Raw genomic sequence first — 16,554 nt, 5'->3', positions numbered from 1 at the left:
GGGGGGGGGCCTGGAGATGAGCAGTAAGAGGCAGCCAGGTGGGCTCAGGGAGCATCGGGCAAGCTCCCCTGGGGCGGGCTTCTGGGGAGAGACCTCCCCGCCAGTAGGGGCTGGGGGGTGCTTGCATGAAGGGCCTGGACGAAGAAAGCTGCCACGACTTTGCAGACTAGGAGCTCGGGGCCGAGCTCGAGTGGCCGGTCAGGGCCGGAGGTGAAGCGCCACGCCCAGGGCTGGCTGCTCCGTACCCGGTACGAGGAGAGTGGGGCCCACCGCCTCGGGAACGCAGGGGAAAGAGGGAAGAAGAACCCAGGAAGCTGCCAAAAGAGGCCTCCTGCTGGAGAAAAAGGACGGCAGAAACACTGGTAACGGGGCCAGACTGCTCAGAGCAAACTCCCCGGGCCCCCGCTTCCAGGCACAACTTGGGGCGGTAGGGATGACACGGGCCAGCATCCGGGAACCGGGCCAGCATCCGGGAACCATCCGGGAACCGCAGGCGGCGGAGCTGGATTAAAGCTGTCTTGTTCACCTGCTCCCGCCCCCGCAACCCCGGCTGCCTCTGGTCACCCTTTGATCCCCTCCTCCCGGCGGGGCCGGTCGGCCACCGGGTGCCACGCTGCCCTGCGTGTTCCCCGGGGCCGGCTGGGCCTGCTCCCCAGCTGACGCTCCTTTTTTGTCCGTGTGGGCCTTCCTGCCTGGGAAGCGGACTCACCATAGGTGAAGAAGCTCGGCAGATAGAGGACCTTCCTCCCCAGCACATTGGTCCCAATGGTGGGGGGCATCGGCTCATGACCCACCTTCAGAAGCAACAAATACAAAAGGAAGGTCAGATTCTACGCTGATCCAGCTCCCGGGTGCTCATGCCCCCAGGCCTTCGCCTCTTCCCCACAAATTCCAACGTTGCTTCTGTTCAGTGTTCGGCAAGACGTGCCAGAAATGTCATCCAAGTTACCCTGCCCCCCACATTCTCACCTTCAAATTCCAGACATTTCCAGTGCGGAAACCCCCCTTTTTATGTACTTCGAACCCTGTGCTCACCTCAGAATAAATCTCAGGTAATTCCCATCTCTGGACTAAAATTTCAGTCCAATCTCAATCCCAAATGCACCAACACCCAAACACATCACCCCCACGTCTCAGTCCCGAACTTCAGACAGCTCAGCTCCAAGTAACCCACCCCAGAGTGCACCCCACAGTCGAGCTCCTTCCTGCAGCCACTGCAGAGGCCGACAAACCTGGCCCTCTCGCTCCCGGGCAGAGCAAACTGTTAGCTCCAGTCCCGGTTGCTCCGCAAGCAATTCCTCATCTGTGTTCTAATCTTGATCACTTCGTATCCCTGTGACAGAAGGACCCCCTCATTTCTGTCGGGCTATCGTAATTCCTGCCGTGTAGATGCTGGTTATAATTACAGTACCCCTTAAACTCATGGGGAAGGGGTGAGGACACAGCCACCCACACCCCTTTGAAGAGCGGGGGTGTCACTCCCGAGGGATGAGGCCATTTATTATGCTGCCAACTGACAGGAGAGTCTCTCCACCGCCCGGCAGGAGGCAAGGTCTCTAGGAGACCAGCACCGAAGTGGGGTGCGAGAAGTCCCCCTCCTGGGCAGGGGGCCAGGACACAAGCTCTGTCCCTCAAAGGAAGCCAGCCAAGCCCCTGGACCAGAGCAGCTCCTCTGGGATGTAGGAGGGAGCAGAAATGGCAGGGCTGAGAAGCTCTGCCTTAAGAACTGGACTAGGTGTGCTTCTGCTGTTTCCCTGGTCCAATTTCTTCTCTTCTTCGCCTTAGTCAAGTGTTTTTGAAAGTTCTGGCTGTCCTTTGTGGATGTGATTTGAGCTACACGACAGATCACTGACTGTAAACAAAGAAACCCCGTCCATGACGGCCACCTTCTATTAAAAAAAAAAAACAAAAAACATTCTAGCCCAGGGGAGTTGAAGGAAAGGGACGAGCCAGCTGACCGGAGCTGTTAGCCCTCCCCCTCTAGACCTCTCCCCTGCTCGGATAAATGCTTGAAGGTTCTGACTTAAGTTTTGATTTTGTTCCCTTCCATAGTCGGTATTCTCTTTACACCCGCATCTCCAAGTCTGAGCTACTACCGTTCTGTTACCGTCTCAGTCCGGGCACAATTTGGGAGCCCTATAGCAATTCCACCTGCACCTTTAAATCTGTTGTGTCCCTTCCCCCCAGGGCCCCCAAATCTATTGAGTCTATTTTTTTTAACTTCCACCTGGGGCTATCAAAGGCACATATCTCAGCCCCATTCCCCTCATCCTCAAGTTTCCCTTATTTGTGCCCAAGTCACATGCACCCTATTTCATCCCCAAATCTGTTAACCCCGTCCTCCCCACAGCCAGAGCTGTGGCTCTGCATCCGACACTGACCAAGCCAGTTCATCACCCTCAAATCTCCAACTCCTGAAACTTGACTCGGATGGACCCCGATCGGAGGCCCCCACATTCTTATTCACTCGATCTAGCCAACCCCCAAATCTGCCACTCCAATCCTGCCACCTGCCCCCCAAACTGGAGCTGCCTTTTTGCCAACTATGGGGATTCCCGAGCTGTACGTATTAAGATTTCACCCTAAAACATGTTACACTCAGCACCAGCTGGGTTCAGATCAGACAGACTACCTCTGTCACCCATCCTTACCCACCCAGTTCTTTTCACCCTTTAGTCTCCCTCGTTCCCAATTCCCTCTGCAAATCACTCGTGTTTCAATTCTCTTCTCAAACCTATACACCAAACCCACCACGAAGCCGCTTCTCATTTTGTTCACATGAAGCCCCCCTCCCCGCTTCCGCCAATTCCTTATGCACTCCAGCATCCTCTACCCAGACCCTCCTATCTGCCACCCTAAAAACCCTGCCCTCGCCCAATCTCACTCCGTCAGATGAAAAAAAACTCAGCTCCTGGTACCCTCACTTCTCAGGTAGCATCTGTTCCAAAGCCCCCCCTTCCCTCCCAAACCTGTAATCTCTACTGCTGCAAATACAACCCTAATTCCCTAAGTAAAGCAGCCCTCACTCCCAAATTGCAACCAAATGCCAGTCTCAATCTCAGTCACCGTTAGATGCCGGTCAGGCACCCTCATGTCCCTGACTCAATCTCCTCACTCCTTGTCATATTCCCGGTCACACCTAAAAATCGACTGCCCCGTTCCTCAGACCCCAGATTTCAGCTGCTCCCAGGCCAACTCTATCTCCCACTCGCTCGGCCCGGTTATAAAGACAGTAGTAAGTCTGGCGCCCATTTGCTTCAACTCAAACCTCAAATCTTGGTTGGTCTCCATGTCAATTTTCACCCCCCCTCCCCCCTCCTCACTGGAAAATTCTAGGCGAAATCTTTAGTTATCAGTCCAGGCTGGACCCACCTCCATCTAAACAGTGCCCATCTCAGTCTCGTCCACCTAATTCTGCCAAATGCACTCCTTCCACCCGGCCTCCTTCCAGCTCCATCTCTCCCTTTCTCAAGCAGACCACTTCAACTGCAAGGCCTTGCTGGCCGCCACCATATATACCAAGTGCCCCTGCACGGCTCCATTCCAGAGTCATCCCTACCTTGGCCTCAGTTTCTGCCAGGCTCTACCTATCCTGCCTCCATGTCCCAACTGCCCCTTCTGCCCAGTTCCAACACTCCATAACCCATACCCCCCAAACAAGGACTGCGAGTCCCATCTCCCAACCCCAACTGTGACTTTCATTTTCTCTTCCAAATGCGTCATCCCTTTCCCCCTAAAAGCCTCCTCCTTCCCGGTCCCCTCTCCAGACAAATCGCCATCACACCCCTCCCCCACTGCGTCGCCCTATCTGTTCCCCTCCCTCAAAACGCGTCACCCTGCCCCCTCCTCCCACCAAATCTGTCGTCGCCATCAAATCCAGAGCCCCCTTCTCCTGCAAACGCATAGCTCTCCCTTGCTAAATCCTTTGCCTTCGCCCTCTCCCACCAAATTCCCCCAGCATTAAATCCACTGTCTCCTCCCTCCCCCGCCTCCCCCGAGTCTGATGCCCTTTCTTCTCTCGTAAATTTTCGGCCCTGGCCTCCAGCCCTTTGTCCCCTCAAAAAGCTTTAAATCCATCTCTATCAAATCCAGAGCTCTTGCTACCCCCCCCTTAAATATGTGCCCTCCATCTAAATGCGCTGATTTGGCCCCCAATCCTCCTCCCTGCCCATTCGCCAAAACTTCCCGCCCCTCCCCCATTCTGTTGCCTCTTTACTCGCCCTTTAAATGCCGCCCCTTCCCTCCTCTTCCAAGTTCATCGCCTCCCTTCCTTCATCCTCCAAACCCCTCTCTCTATTCCTTCGACCCCTCCCCTGCAGCCACCAAATTCTTGTTCCTTCCATCCTCTCCCAAATCTGTCGCTTCTACCCCTTCGTCCCCTTTCCTTCACCCCCAAGCCCCTCAACGCTTCTTTCCTCCCCCACTCCTTCAGCTCACCAAACCTGCCGTCCACGCCCCTATCCCCAAATCCGTCGCCAATGACTCTCTGCCCCCATCCTCCTCCAGATCCCGGCCTGTCACCTTCACATCAGCCCCCACCTCCCTGCGGCGCCCAGGCCCCCCACCTGAATAAGCAGCTTCACGTAGAGTAGCGGGTGACTGAGCGCCGTCACGCCCGCGCCCAGCGCCACGAAAAGAGCCTCAGTGGTCGGGGCGTTGTCCCCGGAGCCCAGGCCCCCGGACGCGCCGTCCATCCTGCGGGCGGAGGGCTGTGCCGCAGGCCGAGGGTGGCGCGGGTGCGCACGGTGCGCGGGCGGCGGATCGCGAGCCCGAGCCTCGACCCCCGCCGCCGCTCCGCCGCGAGCTCCAGCTCCTGCTCCGGCTCCCGCCATCCCCGCGGCACCGCCGCGAGCCCAGGGCGCCACTTCCGGGTCCGAAGCCCCCATGGCGCCGGGCGGCGAGGTCACTCCCCGTCACGTGACGGGAGGGCGCCCCGCCCCTAGCAGGCGTCAGGGGGCGGGCCGGGCCGCACCACTCGCGACTGCGGGGGAGCGCGGGTGTGTGGCGCGGCGGGTGGTACGCGCCGGATGTGGCCCTCGGACGGGATTGAGGCCTGACCCCACGCTGGGTTGCAAGCCGGGGGTCAGTGGTCTCGGGGGCTCGGGCCGGGGGTTCCGGGAGTGTGAAGTCTGCCGCTGGCCCGGGCCCTCCCCCTGGAACACCCCCCCACACACACGAAGGCGGCGGGGGCGGGGCTCGACGGCTGTGCCAGCCAGACGCCCCCAATATGGTCTGAGGCTCTTCCAAGCCCCCTCCCCGGCTTGGTGAGTTTTCTCCGCAGTTCTGGGCCCGCCCCTTTGCGGCCCAGAGTCCAGGCGCTGCGGCCTGCGAGGCCTCCTCCCCCGGGCTGAACTCCTCCGCGCTCTCCAGTCGTGTCTTACCCCTTATCCTCCCCACTAAGTCAAATCAAGGAGCCCCTTAGCGACTGTGGTCACCCTCCTTTGTAGTTGAGCCATCGCGAACGTTTCTTAGAGCCCAGGGTTAGGAAAATGTTTTGCCCTAAATTATTTGCGTATGTCCCTCACTACGGGGTGAGGGTTTTAATCAGTCTTTAAATGGGAGGATACACAGGCGCTGTGCTAGGCATGGAAAGTCTAACATTTTAAATGAGTCGTGATAACTGGCCCTCAAATCACGCTCACTACATGGCAGGCATGTTAAAGTGCTTTGCAACACATCAACTCAGTGATTCTGGAGGGGGCCCTGGGTGCCTCAGTCGATTAAGCCTCCGACTCTTGTCTTTTGATCTCTACTCAGGTCTGGATCTCAGGGTGGTGAGTTCCAGCCCCAGTGGGTTCCATGCTGGGTGTGGAGGCTACTTTAAAAAAAAAAAAAATCCTCCTGACAACCCAGGGAGGAGAAGCTATTTATTGCAGCAAGTACCCTGTCCCTGTTTGTAACCATGCCCACCCTCACCCCCAACAACACCTGGAACGTGCCCTGCTGGTAGAGGACATGCTCAAAAAACGTTTATATGGAACAGATTAAGTATCCCAGAGTCTTCAAGGACACAGCAGTGGGGCACCTGGTTCCTTTGCAGGTGCTTATCCTGTGTTCTTTGTGAAAAAGTTTAGAATAGACGTACACCTTTGACCACTTGGTCCGGGTTTCCTGCAGTCTTCCCTGACTCCCTTCCTGCCTTGCCCCCTAAAAAGCCACCTCCCTGCTTGCCACGCCTGACAATAAATACTCCGTACACTGCCCACATCCAAATCCTGCCCATCTACCTCCCCCCCCTTCCCCTCCCCCCTCCTTGGGCTCTCTAACCCAGGCTTGTTCTGGTCTCAATCCCTACAAAGCTTTATAGCCCTTTCAAGTTACAGGTTTTCCCCTTCAAACGCAACCTTCATCAAACCTACCGCTAGCCCCCAAGAGCACTTTAAACGACTTCCTTTTGCCTGGATTCTGATTTAACTTTCTTAACAGAAACCTGAAAGTCAAGTTCATTCACAGCCTCAAGTAACATTGCAGCAGCACACTAACTCTCCACCCAGAAGTCAGGGTTCTGGATGGGGCGTGGGGCCGGGGTGGGGGGGGGGCTGGGAGGGGAGCTTACCTCACCTTAGTTCTGAAACTTCTTCACATAAACCTCCTTTTCTGGGCTTTTCCTCACCTTCTTTCTCCACCTGTTTTTCCTTCTGACCTTGACTGGTGTTCGCTTTTAGGCCTGTTACTCTGTCTTACTTAAATGGGCACCTAACCTGTTGTGTGTATTTGGTCCTTTGAGCCTGTGGTTCCATGGACGGCAGCTCCATTGTGTTGTGTTGTCTACAGTGTAGCTGCCTTGCATTGCTTTGTATCCTCCTCGGCACGGAATGTGGGAATATGGGGCCATACATACAGTAAATGTTCACTTGGTTGATTTTAAGTGATTGAACAGTTTCCCTAAGCAAAGAAATTAAAGTAAAAATTGATCAGCTAAAGCAATGATATCTCTAGGGATCTGAGCAGAAGCAAATGCAAACTGCACCACTGCGGGGTGAGCGCATATAGCTATATTTCTGGGGCGCCTGGGTGGCACAGCGGTTAAGCGCCTACCTTCGGCTCAGGGCGTGATCCCAGCGTTGTGGGATCGAGCCCCACATCAGGCTCTTCCACTATGAGCCTGCTTCTCCCTCTCCCCACTCCCCCTGCTTGTGTTCCCTCTCTCGCTGGCTGTCTCTATCTCTGTCAAATAAATAAATAAAATCTTTAAAAAAAAAATAGCTATATTTCTACAACCCAGGGCTCACAGGGACACCAAGAGGAAGAAAAAACAATCCTCACAGTAAAAAAATTACAAACCACTCAAAAACACATTCCATCATGAAGGTGAATGGACAAAACAGGAGGATTAACACACCCTGGGAACTCGATGTAATAAGGCAATCTGGAAGAGACTTCAAGGGGGGGTTTGCATTTTCAAGTGAAGGCAAAAATAAAGACTAGAAACTACTGGAAAAAACGACAGTGTGTAAAAAAGAACAGGGATATTTGAAAAGAAATCAAACAGATCATTTAGAAATGAGAAGTGTACTTATTGAAATGATTGAATGAAAGAAAATCTTGCTCAGAATTCCCTTTACAGAGCAACCTAGAAATAGTACTTAGAGCTATACTTAGGTACTTATGCTTAATAGTACTTAGAACTATAAAACAGTTAGCTCTGGGCTGGATTAGTGGGCCCTGTGGTCCCATTACCATCTGCAATTACTTACCAGGCAGTATTGTGGCTGCCTCCTTTCTTGTCTGTCTGCCTTGTTAGATTATAAATTCCTTGAGAGTAGGACTGTCCTATTCATGCTGGCACAGTGCCTGGCACATGGTAGAAACCCACTAAATGTTTTCTAGAAAATGAATGAATAAGCAAAAATACTTTTAAAAATTGTACCAGTAGCACCACTTACAGAGTGAAAACTTTAGGAAGATCCATATGCCTCCAAGTAGGATCAAACAGCAGAAAATTAAGAAATAAGAAATAAGGGGCGCCTGGGTGGCTCAGTAGTTAAGCGTCTGCCTTTGGCTCAGGGCGTGATCCTGGAGTCCTGGGATAGAGCCCCACATCAGGCTCCTCTATGGGGACCCTGCTTCTTCCTCTCCCACTCCCCCTGCTTGTGTTCCCTCTCTCGCTGGCTGTCTCTATCTCTGTCAAATAAATAAATAAAATCTTAAAAAAAAAAAAAAAGAAATAAGAAATAAGACTGTTGTAGAGCTTGAGAATTACCAAGTATATAAACCACCAATCCCTGGAGGTTTGTGGGGAACTACTGTTTCAATGAAAAGAGAATACAAAATAGTAAGTACCCATTATTGCAACTAGGTTGACATCACACTAACCAGGTTAGGGGAGGGGCGAAGCACACCAGATATTGGAGAATTTACCCTGCTTTAAAGAAGATGGCTTGTTCCAGATGTAGGCTCCCTGTTTACTAGTTCTGGGTGAGAGCGTTCTGGCAGCTGTCTCTGTTCATGCTGTTCACTCTGGGTGGGGGTGGGGAGCACTGGCCTTCCTTCTGTCATGGAGCCCTGGGGTTCTGTGCAAAGCTGGTTGATTACCTTGCTGGTGTAGGGCTGCTTCCACCCCACCAGTAAGGGGCTTCTCACTAGCTGCCTAGCCCGCTCCTGTCCAAGGGGAACTCTCTGAATTAGGGGAGCAGAGAAGCGTGCTAAGATAGAGCCACCCAATTCAGGAAACACCTCTTGTTCTAATTATGCCGAAAGAGGGTACATTATAACTGATCATCTCAGGAATCCTGGCATACTGTGCAAGTCACCAGGAATGTATTGGCATGAGGAATCACTAAGCCTTCTGAGAGAAGCATGGGAGACAGCTTTGGGACTAACAGGCCCCAAGGCCTTGGGATGAAATGTGCAAGAGCGGAGAGGGGAATTAGGGCCTCTGCACCAGGGGGAGATGTGGCATCTCACTGAGCACCGCGCTCGCCCTGGTGTCAAAGGATCAAATGCCTGCTCGCTTTGTGCTCTGCCCTGCCATTCTCCTCTCGGTAGAGAAAGGCGTGTCTGTTTGTCCTAAGAGGTGGGAGTAGTTTCTTCTCCTGCTGCAGTCCCTAAAAATCAAACATGAATGGGCCCTTGTCCAGAGTTTTGGGTGAATCTGGGGATTAAGATGGCATCATTCAGGGGCGCCTGGGGGGCTCAGTTGGTTAAGTGGCTGCCTTCAGCTCAGGTCATGATCCCAGGGTGCTGGGATAGAGCCCCCCCCCAGTCCTGTTGGCTCCCTGCTCAGCAGGGAGTCTGCTTCTCCCTGTCCCTCTGTCCCTCCTCCCACTCATGCTCACTCTCTCTCTCAAATAAATAAAATGTTTTTTAAAAAAAGAGAGATGGTACCATTCATGGGAGGCTGTCCAGCCCAGCAAAGGAAAGAGCTATTGATACCAGGCAAAGGCACCGATGAGCCTTTATTCTGAGGGAAATTATTCTGAGTGAAATAATCCAGACACGAAAGAGTACCTGCTGTATGGTTCCACTTATATAAGGTTCTTAAATAGGCAAAATTAATCTGCGGAGATAAAAATCAGAACAGTGGTTACCTATGGGGGAACAGTGACCGGAAAGAGGCATGAGGAAATTTCTAGGGGGTAGAAATGCATTCATCCTTGTTGGGGTGGTGATTACACACGTGGATGCACTTGGGAAATCTCACCAAGCTGTACTCTTAAAACCTGGGCATTTTATTGTATGACCGTGATTCCTTAATTGAGGAGAAACTATTTCAGGACAAAGATTCTCGTTTCCTCTTAGTGGGTATCCAGGGGAAGGTGCTGTCAAATGTCAACTGCACACATTCGTGAGAATCCTTATGTAACTAGAAAGACAAAGCGACTCCTTTCTCCATTGCTTCCCTACCAGCCCTTGGCAGAGTCCGAATCCTTGTAGGTAGAAGCATGCTGGTAAATTTGATAAGAAGGTTCTCTAGGAAGAAAAACATTCCGATTTGTAGCACTTGCCACTTCACGAGGTGGAAATATTCTGTGACTGATTTCAGGCTGCAAATGTGACATGTGGCGTGGAGCTGGGAAGAGATAGGCACGACTCTCTTGCGCAAGCCAGTGGGAACGGACACCAGCACAGCTCGGCAACAAGCCTTTCTCATGAAACTTCAGGGGAGTCCTGACAGAGCCGAGGGAGCAGCTGTTAAACATTGTGCGGTCCGGGAGCCAGCAATTCCGACTATCCTGGACGTGAAGGATGGTGGACGCTGCCCCAAAGCGATCCTGTGAGATCCTGACCCCCCTGTAACGGGGTCAGCCTTGTAAGATGTGGCAGGTCAGCGACTCTATCACTGGGGTTAGCAACACGTTGGCAGCATTGGGATTTTTAAGGGAAAGGATGGGTTGTTTCATTTAAAATTCTCGAATTTAAATTCTCTTGGGGAAAAAGCAAGAACAAAATCTGGCACCAGGAAGCCTGCATTCCGTCCTGACAACAGAGGAAAAGCTGACCTCGGGAGAAGTCCACGGTTCTCCACGTTTCGACAGCACGCCAGCTGGCACCGGTAATGGTACTGCATGGCTCTACCTGGCACTGGAGTTTGTAAATCCTAGTTGACACTGTGCCTTCTCCGGTTTGGTCTTTGGTAGCGCTGTGTGTGTGCGTGTGTGTGCGTGTGTAAGGTGGGCTGACGAAAATCCACGCATGACCACAACTCCCCCTGTTGGAGGAACCAGAGGCCAGCTGGCACTTTGGGGTACCTGTGCTCACTCTGGGCGCTCAGCAAGACTTCAGACATCAACGCATACCAGAACCCAGCCAGAGCATTACCTGGACCCCTAATTCCCTACCCTGGTTGAACGCTAGAATCACTAAAGGAGTTAGAAAAAAAAAAAAAAAGAAAAAGCTCCTAGTCCTCAGCCCAGACAGTTGACTAAGAATGTCCGGAAATTAAAATGTTTTGGGGACGCCTGGGTGGCTCAGTCAGTTAAGCGTCTGAATCTTGATTTCGGCTCAGGTCATGATCTAGGGGTCGTGGTATCGAGCCCCACGAGGGTCTCTACGCTGGGCATGCAGCCTGCTTAAGGTGCTCTCCCTTTCCCTCTGCCCCTCTCCCTGCTCATGCGCGCGCGCGTTCTCTCTCTCTCGTAAAAAAAACACAAATAAATAAAAAATAAAATGTTTTGAGAAAGCCATGCTGGTGATTCCAGTGTGCAGGAAGCGCTTTTTTTTCAGGAAGCGCTATTTAGGGCACCTTTTCCTTGGACTAGGGGCAAAGTCACATGGAGTGGCCCGTGTTCTTCCCTCCTCAGGTTGTAACTCCCATGCCTGCCTGTGATAAAGGGGCAGGGCAGCGAAGGGGCTGTGGCTTACCCCGACGCCTGCTGCTGGGGACGGACTGGAAGGTGCATCTGGTCCAGAAGATTGGGGCTGGGGTTCCAGCAGGGACCAGAGGCAGAATGAGCTTTGGCTCACGGCGCATATGCAGCCGGATGTCCTGGAGCTTCTGCCCTGTGAGAGCTCAAGAGGGACAGAAAGTAAAAATTCCCCCTGATTCTTTCAACCTGGCTACTGTGTGGCCAGACATTGTGATAGATGCTGGGGATAGAGCAGTAAGCAAAACAGACAAAAACACCCGCCTTCCTGCACTGACATTCTAGTGAGGGAGACAGACACTACACATAACCAAAAAAATCTGTGCACGAGAAAGTGAGAAGTGAGGAAAATAAAGCAGGGAAGGGGGACTGGGAATGTGTGGTGGGGTTGCAATTTGGGGAGTATGTGGGAAAGAGGAAAGGGCTTGGCGAGAAGGTGGCATTAAAGCAGAGATTTGAAGGAGGTGAGAGGCTGAGCCATGCAGATATCTATCTAGCAGAAGAGAGTTCTAGGAAGGAGGAGTGGCAAGTGCGAAGGCCCTGAGGTGGGCATTTGGCAGGTTGGAAGGCAGACAGAAGGCCAAGCGCTGGAGCAGAGTGAGAAAGCGATGAGTGGTAGAAATGCGGTCAGGGAGTTGGGCCTCGTAGGCCATTGGCTGTGGACTTGGCTATGACTCCCAGTGAGACATAAACTAGACATACCCCTAATGTAGACCAGTGGAAGGTAACCCTCGAAAATAGTGGGGAAACTAAGACTAGAGTAGTGGACGTTCAGCCAGCTTGCTTTCTTTCCTGTGGGGACTGGGGAGGGTGGCGACTTGCTTACGTTGGAGCACTCAGGGAGCACTGGGGGAGACCCAGCCAAACTCAGAGGGGGCAGAAGATTGAGGAAAGACAGCGCTGCACTCTTCCACGACCCCTTCCAATGTGCTCAGAATGTCCTGTGGCCAACTCAGGAGAGATCTGGGGAGGGCCTACTACATGGCAGGCCCTGTGCTCACTTCCGGGGACCCAGAGACAAACGAGCTGAGGTCCTGCTCTCACAGGCTTCTGTAAGGACTAAGGCCTCAGGCAAGCTCTGGGCATATCCTTTGTCCTCTTTTCCCGAGTTCCTAGGACAGGGGCTATCTGCTGAAAGGAGGAGGGGAGAAAGCTGGTGGGCAGAAAGGAGGGAATCGTGCCGCTCTTTGAGGGGAGAACTGGATTTGAGTGGGCTCGTGCGTGGTGGGTTACAGAACAGCGCTGCCGGAAACGTGGGGGGGGTGGAGCTAGTAACAGAGCAGGTGCATTGGGTGGGGGCTCACGGGCAGAGACAAGTCCCACCGTTGTGCGGGAAGGCGGGAAGAGGTAGCTCAGGTGGGAAGTGGGTCGGAAGAGAGGTCTCCGTGGGCAGGACAGCTGGCTGTGCAGGAACACTACGTCCCCTTCTTTCCACTCGGAAACCTGTCAACCCCCTCCAAACTGCTCGGGTTTCTCCGTGAGCTGCGGTGGAGGCCCTAGCGGTCCACAGCTGTGTGGAGATAAAAGGAGTGAGCCAGGGTATGAGGTCCCCCACGCTGGCCGTGTGCTCACGCTGCCTGGCTGGCTCCCTTCTGGCGTCTCGGGGCTCAGACTCAGCCCTGGCCCTGCAGAGGGGCCCCCCTTCCCTCCCCCAGAAACATGATCCCTCCCTCTGCCCCCTCCCAGCCTCCCAGGGGCCTGCCTCCTGCCTCCTGCATCATCGCTGTTAGCCCAGCCCCGCTGCGATTTCACCCTCGCCTCCCCTCCCTCTTCATTCCGTTTCCCAGGCCGCCTCCCCGGGCCCCACCTGATGCCTGCCTCTGGTGACCTTGAGCCCTTCCTGAATAGTGGGGTGGGTGCCAGGGCCTGGCGCAAGCCTTGCCCCATCCCCGAGAATTGCCAACTTGGAAACCTGATCCGTTCGCACGCCAAAGAAGAAAGAGCTGTTTGTGTTCACTGACGTCCTCGGGGCCACCCACGTCAGGGCTGACACACATTTGCTGTCTTGTCCTTCAGCCACCTTCGCGCCCTCGAGCAGCCCCTCCTGCTGGGCGGCCAGCCCTCGGCTGGCACACACTGAGGGCGTTTGCTTTGGCCTCCCTGTGTTGCCCTCCGAGCGAGCCGGCTGTGCATAATGACACCGCACGGCCCAAAAACGTGTAGGACCACCCAGACCACAAAGGGGCGGGTGTACAGCAGCCAAATAGGGGGGGCTTTCCGGGAAAGGTGACGGGTAGGAAGGCAGACGACCACCCGAGGCCTGGCACCCACACCCGCGGAAGGGGGCAAGTGGCAGCACCGAGGCCTCCTAGAAGAAGGCTTTGGTGGGATTTCCGGCTGAGGGACAAGTGGGAAAATTCTGGCTGTTTGGGGGAGGACAGGGGAGTGGAGTCTACGAAGCCTAAGTCAGGGACTAGCGAGGCAGGCCAGTGGCACTGGTGGTGTGGCCTCTGCCCCCGCATGGCCCCCCACCCCAACAGCCCCCAAAGACCAGTAGTGGGGTAGAGGATTAATGGGGGGAGGGGGGAGCGGGGGCTGGGAGGTAGCAGGCCGGGGGTGGGGTGGCAAGGCGGCACCAGCCTCGGGAACAGGTTTCAGCTGGCTGCCTGTGCCTTTCCTGGAGCCACATCATCCCCTGTCTGTCACAGGCCATTAAGCTCTCAGCAGGTGCTGTGCTCCACTGAGGCTGGGGGCGGGGCTGGGGGCAAGGGGGAGCCTTGGGAACACACAGGCCTGTCCCCTCCTGGGCCTTGGCTTGCTAAAGATAAATGCTCCCCTCGGGAGTCTCCACTCCCCCTTGAAAAAGCTATGCCCTCGTGAACCCCTGGAGATTTCCTGTGCGCGCACACACACACACACACACACCACACTCCCACATACATACCACCCTCCCACCACGTAGCACATACACAAACATACCACGCATCGCACACATGCCACACACGCACATACACGCGCACACACAGCACATGTACATATCACACACACCCCACATCCAGGTCCTAAATTCTGACACTTCTTCCCTGGCAGCCCCCCCCTCCCCGGATGCCCCCTGCGGCTCCAGGACTGCCAGCGAGAGGCCCTTTAGATGTCTCTAGTCTGCCCACAAAGCCCTCTTTGCATCCCAGGGCAGAGCGGTCCTGACAGCCAGCCACGTGACCGCCCAGCCCTGCAGTTCTTGCTTGGGCCTCCCTCCCTGCCTCTGTCCCTCCAGCTTGCCCCCTGGGTCTGGGCTGCAGGGGACTGAGCTCTTCAGCCTCCTTGGGGCTTGAAAGCAGAGGAGAGAAAGCAGGAGCCTTCCCCTGCCAAGGACCCCAAGAGCCCTGAAATGGAGATGTTGCTCAGAGGGAGACATGTTCATGCCCAGTGCATCAGGGGCTTCTCTGCTTAAAACTCTGTACCTACTTCTCTGGGCTCGCAAGCGCCTCAGCTCAGCAGACAGAGCCTGCCAGGGCCAGACCCCCGGCCTCCCCTCAGCCTGTGTCCCTCCACTCCCCAGCCCCTGGACACAGAGATGTGCTAGACTGTCTGCTCTTCTTCCCCATCTAGCCTTGGTCTCTCAAGTCCACACCCTTTGTACGTGCTGTTCCTTCTCTTTGTTTGTTTTTAAGATTTTATTTATTTATTGGAGAGACAGAGAGAGAGAAAGAGCAGGAGCAGGGGAGAAGAGAAGAGAGAGAGGGACAAGCAGACTCCCCACTGAACGGGAGCCTGACAGGGTCTCCATCCCAGGACCCCGAGATCATGACCTAAGCCAAAGGCAGATGCTTCATCGACGGAGCCCCCCAGGTGCTCTATTCCTTGTTTTTTTTTTTTTTTTAAAGATTTTATTTATTTATTTGACAGAGATAGAGACAGCCAGCGAGAGAGGGAACACAAGCAGGGGGAGTGGGAGAGGAAGAAGCAGGCTCATAGCGGAGGAGCCTGATGTGGGGCTCGATCCCATAACGCCGGGATCATGCCCTGAGCCGAAGGCAGACGCTTAATGACTGCGACACCCAGGCGCCCCTCTATTCCTTGTTTTGAATGCCTTTTCCTACCTTGTCCCCCTGGAGAGTTAGTTCGTCCTTCACCCTTCAGGTTGCCTCTGCCAGGAAGACTTCCTTAATAGCACCCACTGTTCTCTGCAGACTTTGATGCCCTTTCTCCCGTCCCTTGTTCAAAGCATTTCCCACATCATATTTCAGTGGTTAACAGGCCCATCTTCCTCATTGAACTATAAGCTAAGGGGCAAGGGACTGTGTTTCATCTATAACTTCTATCTTAATGCTGATACATAGTAGGTGCTCAAGAAATGCTTGGTAACTGCACGCAAGACTTAATAACAGGGCAGAAGAGATCAAAGTAAATAGAGAGGAACACCGAGTGTCTCAGGAGGGAAAGGAATGCCAGTGGTAGGTAGCAAGGAAGGCTTCCTGGAGGCAGTGAACAGGCTGTTGACAGGGTGGAGACATTCCAGGGAAGAGGAACTGATGGGTAACCATAGCAAAGGTCTTCGGTCAGGAGCAAGAGTGTTTGGAGGCACCCTTCCCCGCGTGTCTACTCCGTACCAGGCCTTACTCTGAGCCCTTACACTGTACTGTCCCACGGAGTCTGCACAACCATCATGGGAGCCTGGCGCTATAACCATCCCCATTCCACACGTGAGGAGCAGTGAAGCTCAGTTATGGGCCCAAAGCAAACAGGTCAGATTTGACGAAAGAAACAGAGCAACCAGGCGAGATAGAGACTATGGGACTTGACCTTCTACGACAGGGAAGCTACTTAAAGAGAATCTTCTTCTTCTTCTTCTTTTTTTTTATTATGTTATGTTGGTGACCATACAGCACATCATTCGTTTTTGATGTCGAGTTCCATGATTCATTGTTTGCATATAACACCCAGTTCTCCATGCAATACATGCCTTCCTTAATACCCACCACTGGGCTAGCCCATCCCCCCACCCTAAAGAGAATCTTCTATTTTTGTTTTCTGACAGAGAAGAGCAGGGTAGAGAGGGGCAGAGGGAAAGAGAGAATCTTAGGCAGGCTCCACGCCCAGCGCGGAGCCTGACCTGGAGCTCGATCCCATGACCCTGAGATCATGACCTGAGCCAAAATCAAGAGTTTGACACTTAACCAACTGAGCCACCGGGGCGCCCCAGGGAAGCTACTTAAAGAATCGATGCCTCTCAGTCTGAGTGCCTCACACAGGCGGTGAGAAGGGAAGATGGGTGTGAAACCGGGGGGGGGGGGGGGGGGGGGGGGGG

General features: G+C 54.0%; 1 protein-coding gene across 1 annotated transcript in view; it reads right to left on the bottom strand.

Moving 5' to 3' along the window:
- Positions 1 to 4,916, bottom strand: part of MTCH1 (mitochondrial carrier 1) — a 17,992-nt gene extending 13,076 nt beyond the window's left edge. The window contains 2 exon segments of the mRNA XM_008693479.2: positions 710 to 794; positions 4,566 to 4,916. Of these exon segments, the coding sequence (XP_008691701.2) occupies positions 710 to 794; positions 4,566 to 4,886 (406 nt within the window). The 5' untranslated portion in view covers positions 4,887 to 4,916.
- Positions 4,917 to 16,554: the final 11,638 nt, after the last annotated feature.

The sequence above is a fragment of the Ursus maritimus genome, unplaced genomic scaffold (genome assembly GCF_017311325.1).
Source record: "Ursus maritimus isolate PB19 unplaced genomic scaffold, ASM1731132v1 scaffold_30, whole genome shotgun sequence".
Taxonomy (NCBI): domain Eukaryota; kingdom Metazoa; phylum Chordata; class Mammalia; order Carnivora; family Ursidae; genus Ursus; species Ursus maritimus.
The sequence above is the reverse complement of the archived record's forward strand: the minus strand, read 5'-3'. Positions and strand labels throughout refer to the sequence as shown.